This window comes from Gobius niger (genome assembly GCF_951799975.1).
Source record: "Gobius niger genome assembly, contig: SCAFFOLD_158, whole genome shotgun sequence".
In the NCBI taxonomy this organism is placed as follows: domain Eukaryota; kingdom Metazoa; phylum Chordata; class Actinopteri; order Gobiiformes; family Gobiidae; genus Gobius; species Gobius niger.
This window is the reverse complement of record NW_027639195.1, coordinates 25001-46502: the sequence shown is the minus strand read 5'-3', so window position 1 is coordinate 46502 and position 21502 is coordinate 25001. Positions and strand designations below refer to the sequence as shown.

Sequence of the window (21502 nt, the reverse complement as noted above, 5' to 3'; positions counted from 1 at the left end):
AAGACGAGTTTCAAAAAATCATCAAGCAAAGAAAAGCTGAAATACTGTCTGTGTTTTTACATTTCCTGCTGAACTTCCTACTAGGTCATACAGGAAAAGTAAATGGTTATTTTCTCTGGGCTTAAAGGGGAGGTCTTAAAGGGGAGGTCTTAAAGGGGAGGTCTTAAAGCGGTTACGGTGAAAAGATGCTAACGTTAGCTGCTAACCTTTAGCTGGAGCTGTTAAATGACCGACAGCTTCCTCTCGAATAATCCAGGTCATTCATGTAAAATCCATGTGAAATATAAAGTTTCTGACTCGTATTTATCATAAATATTCCACTGTCTCTGAGTTTGGTTTTTATCACAGAAATACTTTATTCCCGGAGTTTATTGAACTTTTATCAGATGTAGTCGCTCAATCTGCTGGTGTTCGGACACCGGGCTCTGAGCTCACGCTGGAGTGACTTTTTTTTTTTCCGTAATGATAGTTTTAATTGAAATTTAAATGACAAACAAAACGCCTGTAAAAGTGCCAAAACTGTCGTTCTGTTTCATAAAATAAACGTTTGTAACAATAAATAAATTCAGATTAATTTTTTTTTTTAAAACACATCTGCAGCTGCAGCGCGAGGAGAAAGTCGTGGCTTGTGTCCGAATCGCCAACAGAATCAGTTACTTTATAGTGACTTTATAGTGACTATATAGTGATTATATAGTGACTTTAGGGGCGACGGTGGCGCAGATGGTAGAGCAGCTTGTCTCATGATCACGGGTTCGATTCCCACCTCCTGAAAGTGTACACTGTCGTTGTGTCCTTGGGCAAGACACTTCACCCACATTGCCCCCAGTGCCTGCGTACACTGGTGTGTGAATGAGAGCATGAATGGGTGAGTGGATCCGTGCTGTAAAGTGCTTTGAGTTTATAAGTTGAGACCGGGCCTGTGTAGTGAATGAGGGGTCAGGGACTAGGCAGGATTCGGACACAGCCCAAGTGTGTCTCGTGACCAGGGGGCGGGGCTTCATCACAAACCTTCTCACCTCAGCTCCTCGTATTAAACTGTGTCTAATGTAACACCTTTATGCAGGTGATTCATGTAAATATGAACGTTGTGATTCAGAGACGTGTGAGAGAGAACCAGGTTCATGGAGATCAGGAGCTTTTCCACTCAGATGAAGTGTAGTGACCATATAAAGTCTGGCCAGGGTTAATAGAATAATGAAGTGTCAGATGGAGCGGCGGCTCTGGGTAATGGAGGATGTTCTGCTCCTGAAGCTCTGACGTCTCCTCTGTCCATCACTCCCTTAATAAGACCAGACTCTGAGAGAACACGCGTGTTTGAAAGACAGGCCTGATTTCATCTTCAGTCACATCTGGACCCGTGTTCGATCCGTGTGCGGCAGGAACACGTGACTGACCCTCACAAAGTCCAAGACTCAGTGTGTGAGGAAAGACCTGGAGGAGGTGCCTCTAAAATCCTGCCCTGTCACTCAAAATGTCACCGAGCTTAATAAAGAAGCTGCAGTTACACGTCTGACCTGAGGTGGCAGTAGCGAGTATAAAGCCGGTGACCAGGAGGGAAACCTGCAGATCTGAGGCTCTTTCATTGGGAGCTTCAGGAGGACGTGTCTTTCCTCCACAGATCCACTTTGTGAAGACAGCGTTTAAAACAGAGATGCAGGTTTTTATATCAGCTCCTCCTCCTGAGCAGCTCCCTCCGCTCCACAGCAGTCTTTCAGCATCTTCTGAAGAGCACACTTGTTCCTTAAAAGGGCAAAAAAGGCTGTGTTTTTTTGTCAGATTTTGTCATTTCTTTTGCTTTGCATTTTCTTCTCGTTTTCTTCTTGTTTTTGTCACAGTTTTGAGACTTTCATGAAGCTTTTAGATTTGGGTAAAGCCACATTGTAGGAAACGTGCTCGGTTCAGTCGGAGGTTAAGACAGAAAACGTCCCTCACGTTTCCTCCTCCTCATGTTTTAAAATGGCCGCCATCAGAGTTTTTACAGATTACTCAGAAATACGTGAATGTGCCAAGGCAACACTTCAGCTATGTTTTTAATGAGGGAGTGACAGAATAACATGATGGACGTGTCTGTGGTTTCCCTCCCCAGGCCGCCGCGAGCCGCCATGGCCTCCTCTCCGCCCCTCCGCCTCCTCCCGCTCCTGCTCTGCCCCCTGCTGGTGGGCGCGCGGCCGCTGGTGCTGCACCCGTCGGTGAACGTGGCGGTGGTTTTCTCCGGCTCCAGTTACCAGAGCGAGGTGCGGGGGCGCCTGAGCGGGGAGAACTTCGCCGACCTGCCCGTGGCCGTGAACCCCGTGACCGTCCTGGTCAACGACACCAACCCCCGCGACCTCCTCACGCGCCTCTGCGACACCATGGCGGCCGAGAAGCTGCACGGCGTGGTGTTCGAGGACGACGTGGCCCAGGACGGAGGCGACGCTCAGGTGAGGACGGCTCCTGAGGGCGAGGTTCAGGACGGCTCCTGAGGGCGAGGTTCAGGACGGCTCCTGAGGGCGAGGTTCAGGACGGCTCCTGAGGGCGAGGTTCAGGCCGGCTCCTGAGGGCGAGGTTCAGGACGGCTCCTGAGGGCGAGGTTCAGGGCGAGGTTCAGGCCGGCTCCTGAGGGCGAGGTTCAGGACGGCTCCTGAGGGCGAGGTTCAGGACCGGGGTTTAAGAAACAGAGACGTCAAAGTGTGGAGTCTGTAGGAGCTGCTCAAGTGGAGATGTTTCAAATAAAAGCCTTACATTTGTGTAGTTTTCAGAAAAAAGCCTTAAATTTGTGCCTTTTTCAAAATAAAAGCCTCAAATTTGTGCCTTTTTCATAATAAAAGCCTTAAATTTGTGTCGTTTTCAAAATAAAAGCCTTAAATTTGTGCCGTTTTCAAAATAAAAGCCTTAAATTTGTGCCGTTTTCAAAATAAAAGCCTTAAATTTTTACGTTTTCAAAATAAAAGCCTTGAATTTGTGGCGTTTTCAAAATAAAAGCCTCAAATTTGTGGCGTTTTCAAAATAAAAGCCTTTAGTTTGTGTCGTTTTCAAAATAAAAGCCTTAAATTTGTGTCGTTTTTCAAAATAAAAGCCTTAAATTTGTGTCGTTTTCAAAATAAAAGCCTCAGATTTGTGCCTTTTTCAAAATAAAAGCCTTAAATTTGTGTCGTTTTCAAAATAAAAGCCTTAAATTTTTACGTTTTCAAAATAAAAGCCTTGAATTTGTGCCGTTTTCAAAATAAAAGCCTCAGATCTGTGGCGTTTTCAAAATAAAAGCCTTAAATTTTTACGTTTTCAAAATAAAAGCCTTAAATTTGTGGCGTTTTCAAAATAAAAGCCTCAAATTTCTGTTGTTTTCAAAATAAAAGCCTCAAATTTCTGTTGTTTTCAAAATAAAAGCCTTAATTTTTTTCCTTTTTCAAAATAAAAGCCTTACATTTGTGCCTTTTTCAAAATAATAGCCTTAAATTTGGGTCGTTTTCAAAATAAAAGCCTCAGATTTGTGTCGTTTTCAAAATAAAAGTCTTAAATTTGTGTCGTTTTCAAAATAAAAGCCTTAATTTTTTTCCTTTTTCAAAATAAAAGCCTTAGATTTGTGTCGTTTTCAAAATAAAAGCCTCAGATCTGTGGCGTTTTCAAAATAAAAGCCTCAGATTTTTGCCGTTTTCAAAATAAAAGCCTCAGATTTTTGCCGTTTTCAAAATAAAAGCCTCAGATTTGTGTCGTTTTCAAAATAAAAGCCTCAGATCTGTGGCGTTTTCAAAATAAAAGCCTCAGACTGTGAGGCGGAGGCTGGTGGAGGATCGTCCTGCGGGCCTGGACTCAGCGCGAGGTGAAGGCTGAGTCAGACGGACTTCAGGTCACTGGCCACGCTCCAGTCTGTGTCAGTGTGAGACAGGGCAGCCACATGCCTGACAGCCTGCCCCGGGGCGGGTGAGTCGCCGCGTCTGTCTGTGTGAAGGAGAGCGTTAGAAAAGGGCAGCACGGATCAGGAGGTTCACGGGCGGATCAGCCGTGAAAATCCACAGATACAGAAACAGAACACTAGGAATTTAAAAACACAACATATTTAAGGCTTTTATTTTGAAAACACTATGGATTTAAGGGTTTATTTTTAAAACAGCACAAATTTAAGGCTTTTATTTTGGAAACATAACAAATTTAAGGCTTTTATTTTGAAAACACTATGGATTTAAGGGTTTATTTTTAAAACAGCACAAATTTAAGGCTTTTATTTTGAAAACAGCACATATTTAAGGCTCTTATTTTGAAAACACAACAAATTTAAGGCTTTTATTTTGAAAACACTATGAATTTAAGGCTTTTATTTTAAAAACACAACAAATTTCAGGCTTTTATTTTGAAAACACTATGAATTTAAGGGTTTATTTTGAAAACGGCACAAATTTAAGGCTTTTATTTTGAAAACACAACAAATTTAAGGCTTTTATTTTGAAAACGGCACAAATTTAAGGCTTTTATTTTGAAAACACAACAAATTTAAGGCTTTTATTTTGAAAACACAACAAATTTAAGGCTTTTATTTTGAAAACACAACAAATTTAAGGCTTTAATTTTGAAAACTGCACAAATTGAAGGCTCTTATTTTGAAAACACATCAAATTTCAGGCTTTTATTTTGAAAACACTATGAATTTAAGGGTTTATTTTGAAAACAACACAAACTTAAGGCTTTTATTTTGAAAACACAACAAATTTAAGGCTTTTATTTTGAAAACGGCACAAATTTAAGGCTCTTATTTTGAAAACACATCAAATTTCAGGCTTTTATTTTGAAAACACTATGAATTTAAGGGTTTATTTTGAAAACGGCACAAATTGAAGGCTCTTATTTTGAAAACAGCACAAATTGAAGGCTTTTATTTTGAAAACACAACAAATTTAAGGCTTTTATTTTGAAAACGGCACAAATGTAAGGCTTTTATTTTGAAAACACTATGAATTTAAGGCTTTTATTTTGAAAACACAACAAATTTAAGGGTTTATTTTGAAAACTCAACACATTTAAGGTTTTTATTTTGAAAACACTATGAATTTAAGGCTTTTATTTTGAAAACATAACAAATTTAAGGCTTTTATTTTGAAAACACTATGAATTTAAGGCTTTTATTTTGAAAACATCACAAATTTAAGGCTTTTATTTTGAAAACACAACAAATTTAAGGCTTTTATTATGAAAACATCACGAATTTAAGGCTTTTATTTTGAAAACACAACAAATTTAAGGCTTTTATTTTGAAAACATCACAAATTTAAGGCTTTTATTTTGAAAACACTATTAATTTAAAGGTTTATTTTGAAAACACAACAAATTTAAGGCTTTTATTTTGAAAACACTATGAATTTAAGGCTTTTATTTTGAAAACACAACAAATTTAAGGCTTATATTTTGAAAACACTATGAATTTAAGGCTTTTATTTTGAAAACACTATGAATTTAAGGCTTTTATTTTGAAAACAGCACAAATTGAAGGCTCTTATTTTGAAAACACTATGAATTTAAGGCTCTTATTTTGAAAACACTATGAATTTAAGGGTTTATTTTGAAAACAGCACAAATTGAAGGCTCTTATTTTGAAAACACAACAAATTTAAGGTTTTTATTTTGAAAACACAACAAATTTAAGGCTCTTATTTTGAAAACCCAACAAATTTAAGGCTTTTATTTTGAAAACTGCACAAATTTAAGGCTTTTATTTTGAAAACGGCACAAATTTAAGGCTTTTATTTTGAAAACACCATGAAATTAAGGGTTTATTTTGAAAACAGCACACATTGACAGCTCTTGTTTTGAAAGCGTTTAGATTTGGATAAAGCCGTGTTGTGTTTTGCTCAGGTGGCAGAAGTGGCTCAGATCCTGGACTTCCTCTCCACTCAGACGTCCCTCCCGATCGTCGGCATCAGCGGCGGCTCCGCGGTCGTCATCCCCTACAAGGTAACGTGTTGGACCCGTGTTGTATGTGCGTGTTCCAGGGACCCGTGTTGTCTGTGCGTGTTCCCGTGTCTCCGTCTGCTCTGATTAAACCTGAACTGGGTCATATTTGGAGGCGCTGATCGACCGTGACTTCACGCCGAGAGATCAGGAAACAGCCGGCAGAGTTTTACCTGAGCGAGGAGGCGCCGCCGAGCCAGGAGGCGCCGGTGAGCGAAGAGGCGCCGGTGAGCGAAGAGGCGCCGCCGAGCCAGGAGGCGCCGGTGAGCGAGGAGGCGCCGGCGAGCCAGGAGGCGCCGGCGAGCCAGGAGGCGCCGGTGAGCGAGGAGGCGCTGCCGAGCCTCTTTACTTCACTGATCCACTGGAAACGGCGTTACCAGAAACCCTACGAACCAATTACACAGCGAGAAAACACTGAGGCTCGTTTCCTCCTGTCTCAGTTCTAACTCTGTCAGAGTAAATGTTTGGTATCCACGTGTAGCAGGAAAGGCTGTGATGACGCTGTAATCCAAATATGGGCATTTCCTGTGGGAGACACAGCGGCTAAAGGCGGGAGGAACATACACTGGTGCAGATAAGGGACTAAACTGTAGGGCTGTTTTCTCCAATTTCAGGCTCTTATTTTGAAAACATCGCAGATTTAAGACTTTTATTTTGAAAACGCAGCAAATTTAAGGCTTTTATTTTGAAAACGCAGCAAATTTAAGGGTTTTATTTTGAAAACACAACAAATTTCAGGCTTTTATTTTGAAAACCACAAATTTAAGGCTTTTATTTTGAAAACACTATGAATTTAAGGCTTTTATTTTGAAAACGCAGAAAATTTAAGGCTTTTATTTTGAAAACACTATGAATTTAAGGCTTTTATTTTTGAAAACTCTACAAATTTAAGGCTTTTATTTTGAAAACATAACGAATTTAAGGCTTTTATTTTGAAAACACGACAAATTTAAGGCTTTTATTTTGAAAACACCACAAATTTAAGGCTTTTATTTTGAAAACACAACACATTTATGGCTTTTATTTTGAAAACACTATGAATTTAAGGCTTTTATTTTGAAAACATAACAAATTTAAGGCTTTTATTTTGAAAACAACACAAATTTAAGGCTTTTATTTTGAAAACAGCACAAATTTAAGGCTTTTATTTTTGAAAACACAACAAATTTAAGGCTTTTATTTTGAAAACACAACAAATTTAAGGCTTTTATTTTGAAAACAGCACAAATTTAAGGCTTTTATTTTTGAAAACACTTTGAATTTAAGACTTTTATTTTGAAAACACTTTGAATTTAAGACTTTTATTTTGAAAACACTTTGAATTTAAGACTTTTATTTTGAAAACACAACAAATTTAAGACTTTTATTTTGAAAACGCAGTAAATTTAAGGCTTTTATTTTGAAAACTCAACAAATTTAAGGCTTTTATTTTGAAAACATAACGAATTTCAGGCTTTTATTTTGAAAACGCAACAAATTTAACGCTTTTATTTTAAAAACATAACAAATTTCAGGCTTTTATTTTGAAAACGACACAAATTTAAGGCTTTTATTTTGAAAACACAACAAATTTCAGGCTTTTATTTTGAAAACAACACAAATTTAAGGCTTTTATTTTGAAATGCATGTGCAGACTAAGGGACTAAACTTTAAAAACATCTGACCTTCAGTCGCTCCATCAGACACTTTATAACCATTGAACTTTGAACCCAAAAAACAAGGAGGAATTAAAACGTTGACAGATTGTTTTCACTAAAAACTAAGCGAGATCCAAAATCCCTCTGAGCAAACGTCTGTCACTAAAGCGTTTCAAAGATCTCCTTGGTTTCCCCGGTTCCTCCTGCAGCTTCTCTCCTCGCTCTCCTCGCTCGTCCCAGCTCGCCGCCTCTTTCACCCGCTCCTCACGTTGGGACAAAGCCGCAGGTGTCGGGCTCTTGTTGTCGCCGGCGCCGCGTCTGAAAAGCGTCTGATTATGAATGAGGCGTTTGATGGCGGCTCGTGAAAGGCAGCACCTCTCCTTCAGGATGAGCCGCCTGAAGGGGAGGAAACGAGGCCTTCAGGCGCCTCTTCAGACGGCGGCGGCGTCTCAGGGTTATTTACGGAGCTGGAGGATCAGACTCCACGGCCTGAAGAAGCTCCTCCCACCAGGAAGTCCATCTGCGTAGGCTTCGAGTCAGAGGCCGGGGCTGAGTCTGCCTGGAGCTCCCCCTGCAGGCGGCAGTGGGAAAGTTCTGTGGAGCTACTAAAGAGATGGAGATGTTGTTGCAAGAGTCGTTTATTATGTATTACTATTTTGAAAAAAGCACAAATTTAAGGCTTTTATTTTGAAAACGCCACAAATTTGAGGCTTTTATTTTGAAAACACCACAAATTTCAGGCTTTTATTTTGAAAACATAACGTGGAAGTCCATCTGCGTCAGCTTCGAGTCAGAGGCCAGGGCTGGAGCTCCCCCTACAGGCGGCAGTGGGAAAGTTCTGTGGAGCTACTAAAGAGATAGAGATGTTGTTGCAAGAGTCGTTTATTATTTATTATTATTTTGAAAAAAGCACAAATTTAAGGCTTTTATTTTGAAAACTCAACAAATTTAAGGCTTTTATTTTGAAAACATAACAAATTTAAGGCTTTTATTTTGAAAACTCAACAAATTTAAGGCTTTTATTTTGAAAACTCAACAAATTTAAGGCTTTTATTTTGAAAACTCAACAAATTTAAGGCTTTTATTTTGAAAACACCACAAATTTCAGGCTTTTATTTTGAAAACACCACAAATTTCAGGCTTTTATTTTGAAAACACCACAAATTTCAGGCTTTTATTTTGAAAACATAACAAATTTAAGGCTTTTCTTTTGAAAACATAACAAATTTCAGGCTTTTATTTTGAAAACACCACAAATTTCAGGCTTTTATTTTGAAAACATAACAAATTTCAGGCTTTTATTTTGAAAACATAACAAATTTCAGGCTTTTATTTTGAAAACATAACGTGGAAGTCCATCTGCGTCAGCTTCGAGTCAGAGGCCAGGGCTGGAGCTCCCCCTGCAGGCGGCAGTGGGAACATTCTGTGGAGCTACTAAAGAGATGGAGATGTTGTTGCAAGAGTCGCTTATTGTGAATTTTGAGAAAACTGGATCTCAAGGAAATGACCATATTTGGATTACAGCGTCTTTCCTGCTACACGTGGATACCAAACATGTCAGTGTTTGTGAATGAATGAGCGTGGGACAGAGCAGACATGTTGGAGTCACTTCCTGGATCAATCTCAGAGAATAAACGGCGTAAAGAGAGAGTTTGGGCTGTTTTATAGCTGAGATGTTAGATGAGGAGATCCTGCTGGTCCTGGTGTTTCCACAGAGTAATAAAAAGCCTTGAATTTGACTCAAACTGGCATTAAATAAACATTATATTTTGGATAATAATGACCTCTTTCAGCTGCAGGTTTGGATTTTTCCATTTGCTGAATCTCGAAAGTTCCTTCACTAAAACATTTTGAAACCTCTGGATCCAGAGAGAGAGTTTTGTGATGTTGTGATTTTGAGGAGGTGAAATGTTCTTAAAGGGGGGTGTTCTGCAAAATGGACTTTTTCAAGCTTCACACCATGTTATTCTGTCATTCCCTCATTAAAAACATGCCTGAAGTGTTGCCTTGGGACATTCACGTATTTTTGAGTAATCTGTAAAAACTCTGACGGCGGCCATTTTAGGGATAGGTTTGCCTGAGTCCTCCTAGGAACGCCCCCACCTCCTGGAGACGCCTGCTCCCTGAGGAGGCCTCAGCGCAGAGAGAGAAGAACATCTGAAAGGTTTCATCCGTAGACATGATGATAAATGACTCCGCCTCCTCACTCCTCCTCACTCCTCCCCGTTTACCTTCGAGGGGGGAGTCAATCAATTTACACCAAGAAATATAATACACAAGAAATATGCCAAAAAGGTAGAAAAGAATACAAAAAAATATCCACAAAAAGAGACAAAAGAAAAAAACGTTAAAAAAAAAAGGAAAAAAAAATATTTCAAAAAGCGACAAAAGACAAAACAGTAAAAAAAAGTGAAAAATACATTTTTAAAAATTACAAAAAAATTACTAAAAAAATACAAAAAATATCCCAGAAAGTGACAAAAAAGACAAAAGGAAAAAAAAAAGGAAAAAAAACAAATATTACTAAAATATTTTAAAAAGTGACAAAAGACAAAACAGTTCAAAAAAAGTAAAAACAAAATAAAAACAAAATAAACACAAAATAAACACAAAATACAAAAAAATATCCCAAAAAAGACAAAAGTAAAAAAAAAAAAAAAAGTGACCCAGTAACACTGTGGTCTTAGCTTTCAAATGACAGGCTCGTCGGCTGTGAACTCTCCAGTCAAGAAGCTTTCAGATTTGGGTAAAGCTAAACATGGGGAACATGTGGGTTTCGGTGAACGTGGGGGTTCAGAGGGGAAATAAAAAAAAGAGCCGACCAGAGTTTAATCTTTATTTTATATCATTTTACACGATCAAAGAACAGTGGCATTTTTAGTCCTGATGTAGCTCCTGCTTTAGTCCTGGCCCAGACCCGGTCCAGACCTGGTCCAGACCCGGTCCAGACCCGGTCCAGACCCGGTCCAGACCCGGTCCCGGTCCAGACGGCGCAGATGTGGGTCGGTCTCCGCTGACCTCCTTCTGAAGCTCCGTCTGTGTTTCTAGATCAGATCCTGAAATAAACCAGTTGGGGGCGACTAACCACTGTGCCACAGGGAGAGGGGAGGGGCTAACCACTGTGCCACAGGGGGAGGGGAGGGAGGAACCACTGTGCCACGGGGAGGGGGGAGGGAGGAACCACTGTGCCACAGGGAGAGGGACTAACCACTGTGCCACAGGGGGAGGGACTAACCACTGTGCCACAGGGAGAGGGGAGGGGCTAACCACTGTGCCACAGGGAGAGGGGAGGGACTAACCACTGTGCCACAGGGAGAGGGGAGGGGCTAACCACTGTGCCACAGGGAGAGGGGAGGGACTAACCACTGTGCCACAGGGAGAACCACTGTGCCACGGGGAGAGGGCAGGGGTGACTAACCACTGTGCCACGGGGAGAGGGGAGGGAGGAACCGCGGGATTCACGGCTCTTTTCTTGGAGCCTCTTTGGGATCGGTTCATTTCAAAGAGCCGTTCAAACGACCGGCTCTTTTTATTGCCTTCGTTTAAAACAGCCTCAAAACCAGGACCAACTTGCATCTAGTCCCTTTAACCCCTTAACTCCCACCTGAACCGAGCACATTTTCTCCACCCCAATCGAAAAGCACCTGGAAAAAAGGTGTGAAAATAGCAACAAAACTGAGACGAAAACAAGGATGGAAATGTGAAAAAAGTGACAAAAAAATGACAAAAATGGACAAAAAAGTGAGAAAAATTTGACCAAAAATTGAGAAAAAAGTGACGAAAAAATGACAAAAAAATGCGAATAATTGGACAAAAAATGGACGAAAAAGTGACAAAAAAAATGACAAAAATTGACAAAAAAAAGTGATAAAAATTTGACAAAAAAATGCGAATAATTGGACAAAAAATGGACGAAAAAGTGACAAAAAACTTACAAAAAATGTACAAATAAATGTCAAAAAAGTGAGAAAAATTTGACGAAAAAGTGAGAAAAAATTGAGGAAAAATTGACAAAAACGTGATAAGAATTTGACAAAAAAAGTGTGAATAATTTGACAAAAATGAGACGACTGCCCAACAAAAAAGTGATGAAAAAAAATCTGATGTGAGGAAAAAGATCAATTTAGTTTTGTAGATCTTAGCTTTCAAATGAGGCGTTACACTGGCCTACAGGATTTGGGTAAAGCTGGAGAAAACGCTCTGGGTTCAGGCGGGAGTTAAGAGGTTAAGACTTGTTGGAGGTTCTGTAGATGATTGTTGAAAGCATTAACAGGACAGATCTGCTGTAGATCTTCTCCTCCTCCACGAGCGTCCTGGTGTTTCCTCTGAAGGACGCCTGGTGTTTCCTCTGAAGGACGCCTGGTGTTTCCTCTGAAGGACGCCTGGTGTTTCCTCTGAAGGACGCCGGTTCAGCGCCCGAGTCTGCGGCGCCGCCTGATCCGCGCCGGTGTTATGCTAAAATATGCAGCTCATCCAGGTCCAAACCTCCCAGTTTGACAGAACGGGAGCAGGAGCGGCGGCGCCACACGCTGCGGGAATTTAAACACGGGCATCACTGGAGGAGGCGGAGCCCACAGATCCTACTACAGTTATTATTCAACACGTTAAAGAACATACATGTAAACACTGACATCACTGGAGGAGGCGGAGCCCACAGACCAGGATCTACTACAGTTATTATTCAACACGTTAAAGAACATACATGTAAACACTGGCATTACTGAGGAGGCGGCGCCCACAGACCAGGATCTACTACAGTTATTATTCAACACGTTAAAGAACATACATGTAAACACTGGCATCACTGGAGGAGGCGGCGCCCACAGACCGTTATCCTACTACTACATGGATCTACTTTTTGTCATTTTTTGGTCATTTTTTGGTCATTTTTTGTTCATTTTTTGTCATTTTTTCATCATTTTTTCATCATTTTTTCATCATTTTTTCATCCTTTTTTCATCCTTTTTTTTAATCATATTTTCATCATTTTTTCATCATTTTTTTTCATTTTTGTCATTTTTTTTTTCATTTTTTTTATCATTTTTTCATCATTTTTTCATCATTTTTTCATCATTTTTTCATCATTTTTTTTGTCATTTTTGTATCATTTTTTTGTCATTTTTTCATCATTTTTTCATCATTTTTTCATCATTTTTTTTGTCATTTTTGTATCATTTTTTTGTCATTTTTTCATCATTTTTTCATCATTTTTTCGTCCTTTTTTCATCATTTTTTCATCATTTTTTTTGTCATTTTTGTATCATTTTTTCATCATTTTTTCATCATTTTTTTTCATTTTTTCATCATTTTTTCATCATTTTTTCATCATTTTTTTTGTCATTTTTGTATCATTTTTTGGTCATTTTTTCGTCATTTTTTTGTCATTTTTTTGTCATTTTTTTGTCATTTTTTCATCGTTTTTTCATCATTTTTTCATCATTTTTTCATCATTTTTTCGTCATTTTTTGTCCATTTTTTTGGTCATTTTTTCATCATTTTTCATTCAGTCATGGGAGCGATCAACACGTTAAAGAACATACATGTAAACACTGAGGTTCAGGGGCCGTGAGAAGAACTCCGGGTCGTTGGTGTTTAACCTCTTAACTCCCGCCTGAACCGAGAGCATTTTCTCCAGTTCAGCTTTACCCAAATCCTGTAGGCCAGTGTAACGCCTCATTTGAAAGACCTACAAAACTCATCTAAATGGATCTTTTTCCTCACGTCATCAGATCTTTTTTGGGGGGGCTTTTCAACTCATTTTTGTTGCTTTTCTGTCTTTTTTTGTCATTTTTTGTCATTTTTTCTTCATTTTTTTGTAATTTTTTCCGTCATTTTTTGTCAATTTTTAGTCTTTTTTTTGTTATTTTTGGTCACTTTTAGCAATTTTTTTGTCATTCTTTTGTCCTTTTTTTAGTAATTTTTTGTCTTTTTTTTGGTCACTTTTTAGTAATTTTTTGTCCATTTTTTTGTCATTTTTTTGGTCATTTTTGGGTCATTTTTTTAGTCATTGTTTTCGTCTCAGTTTTGTCACTTTTTTCTCACCTTTTTTCCAGAAGCTTTTGGATTGGGGTAAAGCCAAACTGGAGAAAATGTGCTCGGTTCAGGCGGGAGTTAAGGGGTTAAAGGATCGACTTTTCAGATGTAGCAGAAACTGAGCAAAGGATTCTCAGTGAAAGGTTTGACTCTGGGAGGATCGCACGCTCTTTGTTTGGTCACGGTGTCGTTATATAAATCAGGATCCTCGATGATTCATGACAATAAAAATAATGGAAAAACTCTGGAAAACATGGTGGAAAACAAGAATAAAGTGTTTTGTGGCTCATTTTAGAACATCCAGGGCCAACGAGAGGCTCCTCCCCCTGTGCCATGTGTTTCCTTCACTGAGCACATTTGGTCCAGTTCAGCTTTATCCAAATCGAAAAGGTTAAAGCCAGAGGGACTTGTCTCTTCATTTTTTCATTGCTTTTTTTGGTCACGTTTTTGTTGATATTTAGTAATTTTTTTGTCATGATTTTGTCGTAATCTATAGTAATATTTTTGTAATTTTGTAGTATTTGTTTGTAATTTTGTATGTAATTTTTTGATGTAATTTTTTTGCAATTATTTTTTTGGGATTTTTTTGTTTGTCATTTTTTGTAATTTTTTAATGTAATTTTTAAATGTAATCTTTTTGTAATTACTTTTTTTGTTTATTTTTTTTGTAATTTTTAATGTATTTTTTAATGTATTTTTTTAATGTAATTTTTAATGTAATTTTTAATGTAATTTTTTAATGTAATTTTTAATGTAATTTTTAATGTAATTTTTTAATGTAATTTTTAATGTAATTTTTAATGTAATTTTTTAATGTAATTTTTAATGTAATTTTTAATGTAATTTTTTTGTAATTCCTGTTTTTCTATTTATTTGTTTGTTTATTTTTTTTGTAATTTTTAATGTATTTTTTAATGTAATTTTTTAATGTAATTTTTTATGTAATTTTTTAATGTAATTTTTAATGTAATTTTTTAATGTAATTTTTAATGTAATTTTTTTTATGTAATTCTTAATGTAATTTTTAATGTAATTTTTAATGTCATTTTTAATGTAATTTTTTAATGTAATTTTTAATGTAATTTTTTAATGTAATTTTTTATGTAATTTTTAATGTAATTTTTTAATGTAATTTTTAATGTAATTTTTAATGTAATTTTTAATGTAATTTTTAATGTAATTTTTTAATGTAATTTTTAACGTAATTTTTTAATGTAATTTTTAATGTAATTTTTAATGTAATTTTTAATGTAATTTTTTAATGTAATTTTTTAATGTAATTTTTAATGTAATTTTTAATGTAATTTTTAATGTAATTTTTTAATGTAATTTTTAACGTAATTTTTTAATGTAATTTTTAATGTAATTTTTAATGTAATTTTTTTGTAATTATTTTTTGGGTATTTTTTTATTTGTTATTTTTTAGTAATTTTTTTGCAATTTTTTAGTACATTTTATTATTTGTAAAAAAAAAAGTTGTATTTTTTGTTAATTGTTTTGTCATTTTTTCGATAAGCTGAAGCCGAAGTGAAGAAAATGTGCTGGGTTCAGGCCGGGGTTAAGAGGTCCTTTTTTACCCACATGTCCTCGTACCACAGTTTGGGAAGCGCTGGTTTAGGAGGATCATTCTCCCGCATGTGTCGCTCTGATGAACACTCTGGGTTTGGGGGTTTTGTTTCTGCCTGAACACAGTGTGTGGCGTTTTGTCTTGTTCCTCTGAGTTTGAACCTTCACCCCGACGGCGCCCCCTCTGTTCATTAGCTGCATGTTCCGCGCCGACACCTCCCTGACGCCAAAGCCTGAGCGTCCGGAGGTAACGGCGCTGCAGGTGGACGCCCGAAGTGCAGCGGATTCAGAAGCAGCTCTTTAATTACACGAGGACTCAAACCGCACGACTCTAACGACTTTAACGAGTCCGTCTCAGGGGAGCAGGAAGTGAGCGGCTCGGAGACACTTCCTGTCAGACTTTCCCTCCTTTTTTATCGCCTTCAGTCATAGTTCAGTCGCTTTAGTGAAACTTTTACCTCACGGTTATTAAAAGAAAAATTATCAATCAAGTCATCATTGTTCATAATGATGCAGTGAGAGTCAGTCTATTGTTTCTGCCCCTTGGAGCCCCGTAGTGCCATTTCAATAAGGAGGTATCCAGACACGACACGGGGGCTGCACTGTCTTAAATCCACTGTCCCTCGTCCTTCTGGAAACACCCAGATGTGCCCAGGTTCAGACTAGGTCCAGGTTGAGGCTGATGGACGTCCTGGACTCGATGGTTCCAGCTTCGAGAAACTGGAGCTTTGGTTGTAAAGAGATGAGCAGCAGATGAGGCGGAAATACATACTTTCCATCCTGTTATTCTGTCTCTCCCTCATTAAAAACGTGCCTGAAGTGTTGCCTTGGCACATTCACGTATTTCTGAGTCATCTGTAAAAACTCTGATGGCGGCCATTTTAGGGATAGGTTTGCCTGAGTCCTCCTAGGAACGCCCCCACCTCCTGGAGACGCCTCCGAGCTTTGGTCACCAGCCGAGTGGAGGGGGCGTGTCTAAAGGCTCAGAGGTTCGTGACCTCTTAACTCCCGCCTGAATCGAGAGGATCTTTTTCCTCACGTCAACAGGTTTTTTTTCCATCATTTTTTTTGTTGGGTATTCAGCTCATTTTTGTAACTTTTGTCCAATTTTTTTTATTTTTTTATTCCATTTTTTATCAAATTTTTGTCATATTTTTGTAAAAAAAAAAATACTTTTTCGTCAATTTTTTTTGACATTTTTGCCACTTTTTCTTAAAAATTTGTAGCAATTTTTTGTCTTTTTTGTCATTTTTTCTATCAACTTTTTGTCACATTTTTGGTTTTTTTGTCATTTTTTCTTTCATTTTTTTAATCAATTTTTTGTCATTTTTTTGTCACATTTTATCACATTTTTGTCAAATTTTTATAAATTTTTTGTCATTTTTTCTTCAATTTTTTTTAATCAATTTTTCGTCCATTTTTTGTCAATTTCTTGTGATATATTTGTCACATTTTTGCCACTTTTTCAGAAATTTTCCGTCACTTTTTCGTCACATTTCCATCATTGTTTTCGTCTCAGTTTTGTTGCTATTTCTCACCTTTTTTCCAGAAGCTTTTGGATTGGGGTAAAGCCAAACTGGAGAAAAAATGCTCTCGGTTCAGGCGGGAGTTAAGGGGTTCTTAAAGAGACAGAGGCCGATTTCAACACAGCCATTTTGAGAGAGACATTTTATACAAGGCAGTTATTCTAATTTACTGCATTTACAGACCAGCAGAAGGTTTGTCATCATTGTAGTGAGATATAGACTGGTGCTATGGGACTGAAAAAAGCAGAATACCCCCTCTTTAAGGGCGGTTTTGTGAGTCCCAAGACAAAACCGCCACGTGCCGCCATATTGGATAATGTTTCTAATGTGTCTAATGTCAAAGTGAAACAGCCTCATCTGGGATCTGACTCTGCAGAGCTCGGCCTGGGCTCCTCCCACTCTCTGTCCTCGCCTCGCTCCTCACCCTCGTGTGGCCACAGGCTTTATCTGACACGTTTGTCCTTCAGACGTGACTTCAGATCAGAATCACGTAAACAAGTCTCTCAGTTTAGTTTTTGTGGCTCGGAAACATCTCAGGATCAAAATCATTCGTTTGTAGGTGAGAGAACCTGCTCATTCTCTCTTCACTGTGTGTTTCAGTCCGAGGGCTCGTCGTTCCTGCAGATGGGAGTGTCTCTGGAGCAGCAGATCCTCTGTATGTTCAAGGTAAAACCAAAGTTCTGCTAAAGTCTGAGGAGGAGAAGTATGTGAAGTATGAGCAGAAGTGTGAGGAGAAGTATGAGGAGAAGTATGAGCAGAAGTGTGAGGAGAAGTATGTGAAGTCTGAGGAGAAGTATGAGGAGGAGTATGTGGAGGAGTATGTGAAGTATGAGGAGGAGTATGTGGAGGAGTAAACCCCGTCTTTGCAGCTGATGGAGGAGTACGACTGGGGCGAGTTCGCCGTCATCACCAGCTTCCTGCCCGGCTACGACACCTTCGTGGACATCGTGGAGTCCTACACCGACACCTCCTACTTCATGTGGAACCTGCAGGACGTGATCTCCATGGAGATGTCCGTGGGCTCCAACGACGCCAAGACGAGGCGCTTTCTGCAACAGGTCAGTGCGGGAGCGAGGGCGGGAGCGAGGGCGGGAGCGAGGGCGGGAGCGAGGGCGGGAGCGAGGGCGGGAGCGAGGGCGGGAGCGAGGGCGGGAGCGAGGGCGGGAGCGAGGGCGGGAGCGAGGGCGGGAGCGAGGGCGGGAGCGAGGGCGAGAGCGAGGGCGGGAGCGAGGGCGGGAGCGAGGGCGGGAGCGAGGGCGGGAGCGAGGGCGGGAGCGAGGGCGGGAGCGAGGGCGGGAGCGAGGGCGGGAGCGAGGGCGGGAGCGAGGGCGGGAGCGAGGGCGGGAGCGAGGGCGGGAGCGAGGGCGGGAGCGGCCCGAGAGCGGAGCCCTGAGGAGCGCCGGGCTACAGGGGGAACCTCACACCTGTCTCCTTAACCTCTGACCTTTGTCTCTGACTTAAAATATATGGATAAAAGAACATACATGTAAACACTGACATCACTGGAGGAGGCGGCGCCCACAGACCAGTATCCTACTACTACCTACTACTACTACTACATGGATCTACTTTTCGTCACTTTTCGTCACTTTTTTGTCATTTTTTTGTCATTTTTTCATCATTTTTTCATCATTTTTTCATCATTTTTTCATCATTTTTTGTCATTTTTTCGTCACTTTTTTGTCATTTTTTGTCTTTTTTTTTTCATTTTTTCGTCATTTTTTTGTCATTTTTTTGTCATTTTTTTTGTCATTTTTTTGTCATTTTTTTGGTTATTTTTTTGTCATTTTTCCGTCACTTTTTCATCATTTTTTCATCATTTTTTGTAATTTTTTGTCATTTTTTTTGTCATTTTTTGTCATTTTTTTGTCATTTTTTTGTCATTTTTTCGTTATTTTTTCGTCATTTTTCGTCATTTTTCCGTCACTTTTTCATCATTTTTTCATCATTTTTTCATCATTTTTTCATCATTTTTTGTCATTTTTTCGTCACTTTTTTTTCATTTTTTGTCTTTTTTTTTTCATTTCTTCGTCATTTTTTTGTCATTTTTTTCAATTTTTTTTTCCATTTTTTTATTTTATTTTATTTTTTCATTTTTTCGTCATTTTTTCGTCATTTTTTCGTCACATCATCATTGTTTTCGTCAGTTTTTATTCAGTCATGGGAGCGATCAACACGTTAAAGAACATACATGTAAACACTGAGGTTCAGGGTCCGTGAGAACAACTCCAGGTCACTAGTGTTTAACCTCTTAACTCCCGCCTGAACCGAGAGCATTTTCTCCAGTTCAGCTTTACCCAAATCCTGTAGGCCAGTGTAACCTCTGACCTGTCTCCTTAACCTCTGACCTGCCTCCTTAACCTCTGACCTGCCTCCTTAACCTCTGACCTGCCTCCTTAACCTCTGACCTTTGTCTCTGACTTAAAACATGTGGATAAAAGAACATACATGTAAACACTGACATCACTGGAGGAGGTGGCGCCCACAGACCGTTATCCTACTACTACTACTACTACTACTACTACTACTACTACATGGATCTACTTTCTGTCACTTTTTTGTCATTTTTTTCTCATTTTTTCATCATTTTTTCATCATTTTTTCATCATTTTTTCATCATTTTTTTTGTCATTTTTTGTCATTTTTTGTCATTTTTTGTCAATTTTTCATCATTTTTTCGTAAATTTTTCGTAAATTTTTCGTCATTTTTGGTCATTTTTTCATAATTTTTTCATAATTTTTTCATAATTTTTTCGTAGTTTTTTTGTCATTTTTTTGTCTTTTTTTTTTGTCATTTTTGGTTATTTTTTCATAATTTTTTCATTATTTTTTCATCATTTTTTGTACATTTTTTCATCTTTTTTTTTACATTTTTGGTCATTTTTTCGTCATTTTTTCATAATTTTTGTCATCATTTTTTTGACATTTTTTTTGTCATTTTTTGTCATTTTTTCGTCATTTTTTCGTCACACTGAGGTTCAGGGGCCGTGAGAACAACTCCAGGTCATTAGTGTTTAACCTCTTAACTCCCGCCTGAACCGAGAGCATTTTCTCCAGTTCAGCTTTACCCAAATCCTGTAGGCCAGTGTAACCTCTGACCTGTCTCCTTAACCTCTGACCTTTGTCTCTGACTTAAAATATATGGATAAAAGAACATACATGTAAACACTGACATCACTGGAGGAGGCGGCGCCCACAGATCGTTATCCTACTACTACCATTACTACATGGATCTACTTTTCGTCATTTTTTGTCATTTTTTTGTCATTTTTTTGTCATTTTTTCATCATTTTTTTGTCATTTTTTTTGTCATTTTTTTAGTCATTTTTTTGGTTATTTTTTCATCATTTCTTCATCATTTTTTCATCATTTTTTTTGTCATTTTTTCGTTATTTTTTCATCATTTTTTCATCATTTTTTCGTCACTTTTTCATCATTTTTTCATCATTTTTTCATCATTTTTTCATAATTTTTTTTGTCATTTTTTTGTCATTTTTTGTCACTTTTTTGTCATTTTTTGTCATTTTTTCGTCATTTTTTCGTCACTTTTTTGTCACTTTTTCGTCATTTTTTTCCATATTTTTTTTCATTTTTTTTTCATTTTTTTTTTATTTTTTTTTTATTTTTTCGTCATTTTTTCGTCATTTTTTCGTCACATCATCATTGTTTTCGTCAGTTTTTATTCAGTCATGGGAGCGATCAACACGTTAAAGAACATACATGTAAACACTGAGGTTCAGGGTCCGTGAGAACAACTCCAGGTCATTAGTGTTTAACCTCTTAACTCCCGCCTGAACCGAGAGCATTTTCTCCAGTTCAGCTTTACCCAAATCCTGTAGGCCAGTGTAACCTCTGACCTGTGTCTCTGACCTCTGACCTCTGCCTCTGACCTCTGACCTCTGCCTCTGACCTCTGACCTCTGCCTCTGACCTGTGTCCCTGACCTCTGCCTCTGACCTCTGCCTCTGACCTCTGACCTCTGACCTCTGACCCTCAGCTGGACTCCCAGGTGCTGCTGACCTACTGCTCTCACGAGGAGGCCCAGTACCTGTTCGAGCAGGCGGGGGAGGTGGGGCTTCTGGGTCCCGGGTACATCTGGATCATACCCAGCTCGGCCGTGGGGAACCCGGACTCCGCCCCCCCGCCCGCCTTCCCCGTGGGCGTCATCGGCGTCATCACGGAGCAGTGGAGGAAGACTCTGCGGCAGCGCGTCCGCGAGGGCGTGGCCATCGTCGCCAAGGCGGCGGACAGTTTCAGGAGGCAGCACGGCTTCATCCCGGAGGGACACGCCCACTGCAGCGGCGCCAACCGGCAGGAGAACGCCACGCTGTACAGGTGAGGGGGCGGGGCCACGCTGTACAGGTGAGGGGGCGGGGCCACGCTGTACAGGTGAGGGGGCGGGACAATGCCACGCTGTACAGGTGAGGGGGCGGGGCAACGCCACGCTGTACAGGTGAGGGGGCGGGACAACGCCACGCTGTACAGGTGAGGGGGCGGGACAACAGGTGAGGGGGCGGGGCCACGCTGTACAGGTGAGGGGGCGGGACAACAGGTGAGGGGGCGGGGACAACGCTACGCTGTACAGGTGAGGGGGCGGGACAACGCCACGCTGTACAGGTGAGGGGGCGGGACAACGCCACGCTGTACAGGTGAGGGGGCGGGGCCACGCTGTACAGGTGAGGGGACAACATGATGTAGTAGTAGTATTAGTAGCATTAGTAGTATTAGTAGCATTAGTAGTATTAGTAGCATTAGTAGTATTAGTAGCATTAGTAGTATTAGTAGCATTAGTAGCATTAGTAGCATTAGTAGTATTAGTAGC

At 39.3% G+C, this 21502-nt stretch overlaps 1 protein-coding gene across 1 annotated transcript in view; it reads left to right on the top strand.

The window, feature by feature from the left end:
- Window positions 1-2105: 2105 nt before the first annotated feature.
- Window positions 2106-21502, top strand: part of LOC306982781 (glutamate receptor ionotropic, NMDA 2C-like) — a gene marked incomplete at both ends in the record, with an annotated part of 41637 nt that continues 22240 nt past the window's right edge. The window contains 5 exons of the mRNA XM_079583235.1: window positions 2106-2423; window positions 5824-5922; window positions 17282-17347; window positions 17551-17739; window positions 20678-21015. Coding sequence (XP_079439361.1) covers window positions 2106-2423; window positions 5824-5922; window positions 17282-17347; window positions 17551-17739; window positions 20678-21015 — 1010 coding nt within the window. The remainder of the gene's footprint in view (window positions 2424-5823; window positions 5923-17281; window positions 17348-17550; window positions 17740-20677; window positions 21016-21502) is intronic.